The 10,660-nt window shown below is 38.2% G+C and overlaps 1 protein-coding gene and 1 long non-coding RNA gene across 2 annotated transcripts; one reads left to right on the top strand and one right to left on the bottom strand.

Moving 5' to 3' along the window:
- Positions 1–477: 477 nt before the first annotated feature.
- Positions 478–3,196, bottom strand: LOC108899873 (cornifelin homolog B). The gene is made up of 4 exons (XM_018700568.2): positions 3,048–3,196; positions 2,481–2,594; positions 1,862–2,019; positions 478–1,116 (listed from the first exon to the last, which is right to left on the bottom strand). Exons 2-4 carry the CDS (start codon positions 2,584–2,586, stop codon positions 994–996), a joined length of 387 nt encoding a protein of 128 aa, XP_018556084.1. The 5' UTR covers positions 2,587–2,594; positions 3,048–3,196; the 3' UTR covers positions 478–993.
- A 4,077-nt stretch (positions 3,197–7,273) lies between these two features.
- LOC108899874 (uncharacterized) lies at positions 7,274–9,878 on the top strand. The gene is made up of 3 exons (XR_001963621.2): positions 7,274–7,408; positions 8,189–8,340; positions 9,131–9,878. It is a non-coding gene; the product is annotated as an uncharacterized LOC108899874 (long non-coding RNA).
- Positions 9,879–10,660: the final 782 nt, after the last annotated feature.

Here is a 10,660-nt window from a genome sequence, read left to right on the forward strand (position 1 = left end):
TCCATGTTTTTTCCATTCAAAGGTTTTTCACCTAGAGTCTAAATAACATCTTACTATAGACACTTTAATTCATTTTATTGACCGTAAACTAAAGTCAGCTTGTTAAACATGACATTACAAAACTTAAACTCAAAACATGAATATATAAGAAATAAATATGCAGCTTTATAAAGTAAACAAAGCAAAAATAAAACAATCAAAGGCTGCACTTGCTCTGTGTTTTTATGTACCAATTTAAGTTTAATTAGTTTTAAATTGGGGGATGAGGGATTCACATTGTCTGTGCATACTATTTCTAAACAGAGGCATCTATCAAGTTGCTATCTGTATCAAAGACTATTTCCCCTCTGCACTGTATCAAAGAAATACAATGTGTGGGCGAAAAAAACAAGGATATTTTTTTCTAAAAGACTCACTTAACGCTTAAAACTAGAATTACCAGAATTGCAAAGCTGCTGCAAAAATGCCCCATACTGGGGATGTAGCTAAGTAAAATAATCGGTTTTTTTTTTGTTTTTTTTTTAGAAAAAGTGAAATTTTCCTGTTTTGTTGGCAGATAATTTCCTTAAGTAATATATTCTCAATATATTAACTTTTTTTCTTGTTTGTGAGAGCTGAGTTTTTGCAACAGATACCACTGGATACGAGTAAGACATAACATTAACAAGAACAGTGGGGTGTGTCAATGAGTACTGTGTTGAGATTGACTTAGAAAAACATGAACATATCTTTTAAACAAAGTACAAATACATACAACAGACGTTCAAAGAATTATAACCAACTTGTTTTCATTATTTTTTGCAGCAAGAGCTTTAATAATTCTTATTAATAATTTTTAGCTAAGTATTGCAGGCAGAAATATATGATTAGTGTTTTTCAGTCAGCCCTTCAGGCTTCGTATCACTAGTGCTTTTCAAAGGGCTTCAGTCTACAGTGTAAAAAGGCAGTAAAAACACCCCCTTAACTCCACTCTGGGCAATGATGAGAAAGAGGTCATGAGTTTTTGGCGCTGACCAGAACGACCTGGATGTTTCTTTTCTTCATCTCCCTGGACATCTGGCACCAGGTGCAGGAGGTGCAGAAGGTTGAATATACGCAGTCAGTGCACAGGTTGCCCTACAGACAAAAGAATACATGATGTTGGCCAGCAGATGCACAGTCAATTCCTTTCTTTTTTCAAAGATGTTTTAATTACAGTAAGGCCCCGTTGGCATATAAAGATTATCTGAAAAATAACAATTATTCCTAGCTTTACACTGCAACAAGTCTTCTAAACTCATAAGAAAGGTTGTCATTGTCAGCTGTGTTGCTGTTGTTTTACTGCTTGAGACATCTTTACAATTTTTAACTTTAAAATTTAAGTTTAAAATTTAGGCGAGATTTAGATAGATTTCTACTTTAATCAGATTTTCTGTGGTTTCAATAACTGAAAAATGATCTGGTAAAACTGAAAACAATACAAACACCTCTGACATAGTTAAATAAAACAAACTGAAAATGGTTCAATTCTTAAACAAAAGCAGAGAAAAGCAAAAGCAAAGAAAAAACTATGGTCAAATGATGTCTGAATGTCATTGTGGCTTCAGAATCAGAATCAGAATCCTTTATTAGTCCCTTGCGGGAAATTGTTGCATTGCAGTGCTCCATTTCACAAGTACAGATAAATAAAGAGAAATAAGATAATATAATGATAAAAATAAAAGAAAATAGTGATATAACCCAATCTTCAAAATATAAAGAAATAAAGAAATGTACCCCTTCAAAATGGACACTATATACATTGTTAATATTTACAGAGATTTTGATAATATTGGGTTGTCTTCACTGTCAAAAAAACAACCAACAAAATTTTTGTCCTTACTTTGATGCCGTAACGATGTCGCATGGAGACTCTCATGGACATGGTGATGGGTGGGATGATACCTCCGAAAATCTCCAGCAGGGGGAGACAGAGAGGTTCACCATAGTCCCTGGAGATTTTACAGGCGAAGCAGGGACAGCACCAGTAAGCAAAACAGCCTTAATCAGGAAAAGGAGAATACTCAGATTAAAACACTGATAATGGGAAAAGATAAACCCACAAACATTCAAAGAAACATCAACACAACGTTTTCAGATACAAATGAAGATATGAGGAAGTAAATGAATCTCCTTTTGTTTTGGTCAAATGTATTTCCTTAATGCCATCATTCAAGAAGTATTTGTGCTGTGATCTCTTACTATCTCTCTTTCGTCTGATTTGTTGGTATAATTTAGACTATTAAGGTGTTTTATTGTGAGAAAACAGCTAAATAATTTTGTACTGTAGGTGATAATAACAAAATGAGTGTATTCAATACATTCTAGAGAAAAACTGAGTTGATCAAAGTAGAGTTGAACTAGATAAACGTTTGAATGATCAGATAAAAAACACATAATTTTATCACCCAGCTGCTGCACTGGTGTTAATAGGAATAAGCCACAGAGGTGCAGACACTTACACTCAGGCACATCTTGAAAGCAGTCACATATCCCAGATCCCCACTCGTTGGACGTCTGGGACACCATCACAGGCTGAGGCTGACTAATGATCATTGTGGAAGACATGATGGCGTCTAAAGCAGAAACCGAAATGTAAAGTTGAGTAGTATAAAATATAATTGCTGGTGAAGACTTGTTTGCTGAAATGCATCAGCATAAGAAATGGTAAACTGAAACCACAGTGTTGAGACTTATCTTTGTTGTTTTTAGCATGATTTAAAAAAAAGCTAAAACATTTTGGAGCATTAATGGAGTGCTTTACTTACTCTTGAATGTATGAATGTATAAATGGCAAAATATCTGTATTAGAAATACCCCTTTGACTCAATCTTAGTAATTTAACTGTACATATCAAACTGACCTTTGGGGATGAAAATAAATATTTAAAAAACAACAAACAAACAAATAGCATAATGTGGAAAAATCATCTAGATGACACAAATGAAATTAAGAGATAATAAAATATGTGCAATATATAGACCAGTACTGTAATCAAGCTCTGATCTTAAAGATTACAATAGTCTCACCTGTGTGTTTAGAGATCTCTGAGTCGTTCGTCCAGTCACACCTGATGTCTGCACTGAGAAACTGTCATTTCAGTCAGTTCAGAAATACACTGAGACAACAGAACACCTGAGGGAGCAAACCGGACAAACTGGTCCATCCCTGCACTCCTTTAACCTTATTCAGCCATTATTTATTGTAACCAGTGACAAGATCAAAATGAAGGTGGGGCCATGACATGACCATCATCATGATGAACAAACATTATGTGACTCTGTTTTCTTAAAACACAAAGTTTTGTGTTTTGTCCGTATACTGAAATTTGATTCATGAGTCTTGCACCTAGTATTAATGGAGCATATCTATGTTCCCAATTCAGTGTTCTGTTAACACACATTAACCCTCCTAATACGTTCAAATTTGACCCATTTCAGGTTAACATAATTCATAAATATGATCCTTTTTTATTGGAACAAGGCTTCAAGGCAGCTACAACAACCCACACTCTAACCTATTGGATAAGTTAAGAAAATTCCTTTGAGTTGTTATTGTGTTCCCACAATAGCCCATTTCATATTAAGTGGGGGAACAATTTTTTTCATGTTCCCATAATTTGCTTAACAGAGCTGGGGAACTTAATCCCCAGGAACATAGGACCATTGGAACATTGTAAAATTTAGAGTCGGGCTGTACCTGATTTGCGAGCGCTATGGCTAGGGTTGAGTTTAGACAACTAAAACTACTTGGCTAAAGTATTTACTCGAAGAGGTTTCTTATTTATATCATTCTGTAATTTTTCATGTCTCTTAAACTCATTCTTTCTTAGTGAAACATTTGGTTTGGGATGATCTGAATTGCACTGTAAAAATAGCAGCTACATCTCTCTGTTACAGTGTACAGTGAGTAATAATTACAGGGATTAAACCTGTGACGTTTAGGTCACACTGGTTCACAAAGTGATTAAACTGATGGAAGTGATGTAACAGATGGTTCTGGGACAAAGAGATCACCTGTTTGTCCTCCTTTAGAAAATAAGGGCGGGAACAAATAAACCTCTCCCATACTTTAACAATTACAGTCAAGAATCCTTTTAATGAAGCTCAACAATAATTGCAAGCCACAAACCACAGTAAAGGCTGTAAGTGTTCTGTGAACAAAGCTTAGAAAGCGCCTAGAGCATGGAGCAAAGTTTTAAATAAAATCCAACAGCAGACAAATGGTAAAGAATTTGTTGGTAGTGAGTCCATTTGCCCTTTCTTTTACCAACCTTTTTAGAGCTTGTAGAGATGTAGAATTGTTGCCTCAATACTTTTTAAAGGGTACAGTGATTTGATTTGACATCATTGCTTATGGCCACAGACACTGAGCTGCCCAACCCTGGATTCTGAACAAACAGTGAATGCCACAGATTTCTTGCTTTACATTGGATCTACCCTGGAAAAACTTGATCATCAGTTAGTGCTTCATGTCCTTCAAGCATCCATGACTCAGTGTTACACCAGCTGAGCAGCCACCAGCTGTCAATTCATGCTCTCTGTGACCGGATAGTTCTTACTTTCACTCTGCTAGTGTCCTAATTGGAAAAAATATCCTCAGTAGTTTCCTCCTCCCTTCTTATTTTTTTCCTGACTTTGCCAGAGTTTATGTTTGTGTGTTTACACCCATCCAAGGCAAAAAAGTCATTTTGAAACATTTGGTTTGAACCTTGGGCACCAGTAGCTGACCAGTCTCTGCAGATCTGAGAGACCTACTTTTGTATTAAGCAAACATATCTGTGATATATTTCAGGCCCAGATCATTGAGAGACTTATAAACAATAAGGGTAGGCCTTGAAATCTATATTTTATTTAAGTAGGAGCCAGTGCTATCTAGCATTTTGAATGAGTTGCTAATGAGTTGTCTAATGGGGAGGCCAGTGAGAAGTGCATCGCTGTAGTCCACTTTAGACAAGATAGAGGCATGGACATAAAGTTTCTCATTTTAGATATGTTTTTAAAATTCCATGGAAGATTTTGTTACAGCCTCGGTGTGGGAACTGAGATTTAAATCCTTGTCAGAGATCACATTGAGATTTTTCATGCACGTGTTAGTTTGAACTGGCTGAACTGGTCCTTACTCAAACACAAATAAAATGTGAGTTTGTTGGGGACTTTTCAGCAGTGGATGAATACAGATTTGGCATCCTAGTGAGCATTTCCACCAGCAGGCAATGGATTTGGTCTTTTCAAGAGCTTTGACTACCAGTGGCTACAGCTTTCCCATTACCTCTGACCCAGATCAGTAGGAACCACTATGAATTGGCACAAATGGCAAACATGTGAACAGCAGCTTTTAGAAGCTGATGATCACATGACATGATGAAATCCTTAAATATTTGGAATAGTTGAGAGCAGGGGGGGTTACAGTCTCGTGTGCTTGACTTACACCTTTGAGCTTATTTACTCATGTGCAACAGCCACAAATATGCCAACAGAAATGACACAAAGCAGTAGATGGAAAACAGAAAATTCATGACTTGTATTTTGGGATGATGCATTTTTTAAAGGCATACCACAACAAATAATCATGTGATATGTCCAACAATGACCATAACTGGTTGACGGTTGAAAAAAGAAATATATACTCACTTACAGAATAGTTCGAAATATGGCTCCAAAATATCTGGGTAACTGTTTCTCATTGGTAAGAGACTTTACAAGAGGAAGCTCAACAAATTTCAAACCTTTTCGATTCAATAAGCAGCAGTACGGTGGAATAATCTGCCCACTGAGTGTTTCACAGAACTCATTAAAATGGCCTTAAAGAAATGTTACCAATGTAGTGTACTCAATTTATAATCTTAAGGTTTGTGACCAAGAAAATTGAGCACCCACCTATTTAATTGTCATTTGTGTTAATTGCATTGTCTAGGACTATTGTTTTTGTTGTTTGTTTTGTTTTTTATCATGTGGAGTGTTAAGTTTTATTTTAGAGGACCACAATGGAAATAAGCCTTCATGCTTTATTGTTTTGTTTTTTTTTTATCCTCAGTGATTTCTTGATGTATGTAATGACTGCAGTGCTGTGTTATGTGTTTTTTAATCACCAAAGAAATTCAATCAATCAATACATTTTCAATCTGGGTGAAGTTTTATTACTTTTGGGTCATCAAGTGTTTTTGTTTTTACTACATGACTTGTACAACGTGGTAAGATGAGTTTATTTAGTCCAATAGTCCTGATGATTTCTCCTCATCAGATAAACCTGCTGAACTCAGGAAGTGATGACCAGAGAGTAAAAGTCTGATCAGAGCAAACAGACAGCAGAGCAGCAGCCCTGCAGACTGAGGTTACAGTCCAGACTCCTGTCAATATAATGCAGACGTTTGGTCTCAGAAAAAGGGTTCTCAGCAGAGGTGACAAAGTTCACCAGTGAGCCCAGTGAGTGCAGAGAAAAACAGATTAGAAGCAGCCGAATATGTGCTGAAAGAAATGGAATTGCTTCATTTGTTTCCCTATAGTATCCTCTCATATCAACCTGGGCAACGTTGGGGAAAAAAGTTTTGGTTCAGTATTTTTAAATGGCATACATATTTACTTTGTAAATATATAGGGTTAAACTTTGAGGTTAGGGTTAGGGTCAGCGGCTGGGAGGAGTGTTAAAGGGTTAAAAATATGTTAGCAAATGCATTATTATTTATACATGTAACATTAGCATTTATTTGGAGTCCTTCCTCTGGACACCTGATGAATGCAAACCCAGTATTCACTCTCCTCTTAGCTCTGTTTTATCCGCACCAACTCCTGAGAAAAATATCTGCCTCTTCACATCTTCACGTCCTTAATGATCCACTCTGTTCCCCAGAGAGTCTCAGACTTTTCTGTCTGTTGTTTGGTGCAGGTACTGCAGCATACAGGAGGTTTATCAGAGCTTCTTCCACTTAAAACAGCCGCCCTGCTGCTGCTGGAGAAAATGTTCTCAGGCTGGAGAAGACGTTCTTAAAGTGCTGTGGATTAAAACACAACAGCTGCTACTCACATGTGAACAAATGCATCTCCATAACAAAACTCCATCTGCTGATGAATACCACATATGTTTGACAGCTTGGGAAAAACTGGCAAGTCGACCTTATGATGGGAATGTTCTGTTTTTCAGTTGTTTTGATGTTTAAAAAGCAACAGGTACAGTTTATTTTATTTTGTCATCACAGGCAACTCAGTATTTCACTGTATTTCAAAATGTTGGCTATATTCTGAAATGGACTTTGGACCACAGAGAGAGAGAGAGGAGTGAGAGTTAGAGAGAGAGGGGGGAGGAAAAAGAGAAAGTGGGTCAGATGGAGCAGTCAGTCCTGAGAGGAGGAAGAGGAGAGAAGAGAGAAATGAGGATCTCACACTGAAATCTGGTATCTACAGAAACTGAATCTGCAGCTTTGTGGCAGTTTACTTTGTGTTTACTGGAACTGTTTGATTTTATATGTGTTCATATATGTGTCTGTTTAGATGAGATAGAGATGGAGAAACACTTTGATGTGATTAGAGGCTGTGAGCATTTATCTAATGTGTACCATGGTCTTTCATTCGTGAAGTGTCCTCCTTTGTGCTTGGCAGGTTACATATTACTGGCTGAGCTTCTCTGTTATGATGATAAATTCAGGTTTATTTAAGGGAAAGTGGTGAAGCTCATTTATTTCCATTTTAGTCGTGTAAAAGTTGGAAAAATCTTGTCTTACAGCATCATTGATCATCTGTATCCACTTGTTTCAACACGTCATTGAAACTGTGTGATGTTAATGCTGTTTTACAATTGTAACAATCCATCACATCAAAATATTCTGATGTCTTGTGCATCAAAGTTTCCCAAAATTCAAGCTGAAATATCTGGTGTCCGTGAAATGTAAAATAAAGTTCTGCATGAGGATGAGTTTGTGATGGCAGAGCAGGTCAGTGAACAGATTTCCATCAATAGTTTATACAAATCAATAAGTAACAACTGGTTAAAGCTGTGTTGTGCTTTTAAAGAATATTGAATTTAACAAAGGAGATTTTTGACGTCAAATTTCAACCACATCAAAATGTGCACTGATTATTCTGGGACTGCAGCCATAATATATCACATCATGATAACCTATAATGATATGTGTCTTATCATTGATCTTTTTCACATTCTTCCCCCACCACTGCAGGTGTACCTTGAACCCAGGGATCCTGCTCTCTCTTACAGTGACCAGGACGACCTCAGTCACCCTGAGCCCTGCTCTCTGGGTCTCCAAACCCACAGGACAGATTTATTATTTACTCGTCCGAGGCGCTTTGACAGCAGCTTCAGGAGGAACAGGTTAGTTCAGCTTGGTTGTTTCACTTGCATGACAAAAGCATGACTAAATATAGCCAAGAAAAACAGATGACCTGTTATTCTAGGAACTGTTGATTTCACTGCTGCATGTCTTTGCATTTATCTTCCTATTGGAGGCCTTTCACACACTCTCTACCTCCCCCTGGTGAAGACACCTCAGAGCTGCACAGAGATGATCACCCTCTCTGTAGTTTTGTTGTGTTCCTGTGTTTTCAAAACATAGGGACTATCAACACTGAACTTAGATTCATCACGAGGACAGAAACATGTCACAACAGAAAAGGAAATACATTTTAAAATAAGATGATGAGTACATTAATCTTTGTTCGGGACTTGGTACTTTTTATATATAAAAAATATTTAGATAATTTCAGTGTATAAACCTAAAAGGATCTGCACTCATTTATTATTTATTTCTATGTGTATATGAGCTGTATAAGTTGGAAAAAACACAGCAATAAACTTAACTGCTTTTCAGCACTGCCCCTTGTTCAGAAATGTTTATTAATGCAATTTTAACAACTACAAAAAAATCTAATAAAACCACCAAAGGAAAAAAGGCAAAGATTTTAAAAAGCCTGAAAAGCTGAAAAGTAGTTTTTTATCCTGTCATGATTTCACAATCTCTCAGACTGTGACCCTTCATGGGGTCCTGACCCTTAGGTTGGGAACCACTGATCTAATATCATCTGATATCACTTCCTCTAATCTGCCTTAACATGCAATGTACAGGTATTTCAAAATGAACAAAAGATTTATTGCCTCAAACCAGGTGTTTCTGCAGCTGAGGTGGAGACTGGAGTGAGGAGGGGAATGCAGGGCAGCAGTAACCCAGAGAGCATGCCTTCTGGCGTGGGTAGGACACCAGCCATGCCTGGGCCTCCACTCCCAGAGCCTCCAGAGACACTCCACAGCCAGACAGACTCTTTCCTCACTGCTGCTCGGCTTGTCCGCAGAGGATGGGTGGAGGAGGAGAAGAAAACAGGGTGGCAGATTTCCAGTTTCAACCACTCAGCACATCATCCCCGTCTGACCAAGTCAGATGGGAATCAGGTTTCAAACCGTGCTGAGATCTGTTTAAAGGATCCCTGGAGCAGACGGGTTTCTGATGCGAACAGCAGGAAGACGGCTGAAGACAGAGAGACAGACTTTGAGAAAAAGGCAGATGAAGTAAAACAGACAGCTGAAGGCGTATCCTCAGGTTACAGACAGGCAGAAAGACAGAAAGGCATTGTGTTTATCTGGACGTCTGGCTGTCGCAACAAATGCAGGCAACCCCTGAGATTTAAGGCCCCGATACTGCCAGTCATTGCTGAGATGTAGACTAGATTCTCAGGTGCACATAAAGACCACAACATGGTTATAGCACTGGGTTCTTCTTTGCAACGATAGTGGTACTTGATTCTAGCCTTTAGTCAGACTGTGTTAAATGGTGGTCCTTAATGACAGTGTTTGTATGGTGAAATATGTTGATGCTGATTTTGTTCTGTTCATTAAAATTCAAATATGAAGAAATGCAACTGTGGGTTGGTGTTTTGTGTTGATGAGGGGAATATATAATGTGATAGTGAAGGCCGCGGCTTCTTTATGAATAGATTAGATTGTTTTACAGCTGAGGACTGAGTGATGTGGTTCAGTAGAAACGGAAAAACAGATGAAAAATATGTCTTAAAAGTGATCTGCACAAAACTCACTCAGTTATGTGTTGTTATTTTCACCTGTAGACAAACTACCATTTTTATGAAATGTTGGTGTATATGCTAATGACGATGTGTGGTTCCCAACACATGATTGGCTCCAGATGCTGTGGGCGTTGCTGATTTTTTTCCCGCTGCCTGAATCCTGGATCCTGATTGGAGCGGCACTCGGTCCGGTCTTCCAATCAAGCGGATGTAATTTGGGGACCAGATTCGGCGTTATGACGTTGAACACCTCTGTGGTTTCAGTTAGCCACTTGTCAGCAACCTCCCTGTGTTAAGCCAGGTAAAAGCCAAAAGTGCCCAACTTTAGAGTTCATAGCCTGATACGCAAAGTGGCTTTCCTCCCTATAGCTAATTGCCCCGGTCATACAAACTGTTTAAAGTGTATTAAGTTAACTTAAAGTGGTGCGTTAGTGAGCGCGTGGCTGCTTTGAGTGAGTAGCCACCGAGCGGTTAGCCGTTAGCGGTCTGCTAGGCGTCACCTCAGCTAATCCGAGTAACCTGTCCGCCATGTTTCCTGTGCCCTGTGGAGACTTCTTCACGCAAATATGGACATATAACATGGTTTGCTGTTAGGTTAACAGACCGGCCAAGACGCCGTG

The sequence above is a fragment of the Lates calcarifer genome, linkage group LG20 (assembly GCF_001640805.2).
Source record: "Lates calcarifer isolate ASB-BC8 linkage group LG20, TLL_Latcal_v3, whole genome shotgun sequence".
Classification (NCBI taxonomy): domain Eukaryota; kingdom Metazoa; phylum Chordata; class Actinopteri; family Centropomidae; genus Lates; species Lates calcarifer.

Excerpts from the sequence above, each read along its gene's own strand:
- LOC108899873 (XM_018700568.2), bottom strand. The coding sequence starts at position 2,586 with ATGTCTTCCACAATGATCATTAGTCAGCCTCAGCCTGTGATGGTGTCC. Across the intron at positions 2,020-2,480 it reads CTTTCAAGATGTGCCTGAGT|GCTGTTTTGCTTACTGGTGC; the intron begins GTAAGTGTCTGC and ends TTCCTGATTAAG. Across the intron at positions 1,117-1,861 it reads GACATCGTTACGGCATCAAA|GGCAACCTGTGCACTGACTG; the intron begins GTAAGGACAAAA and ends TTTTGTCTGTAG.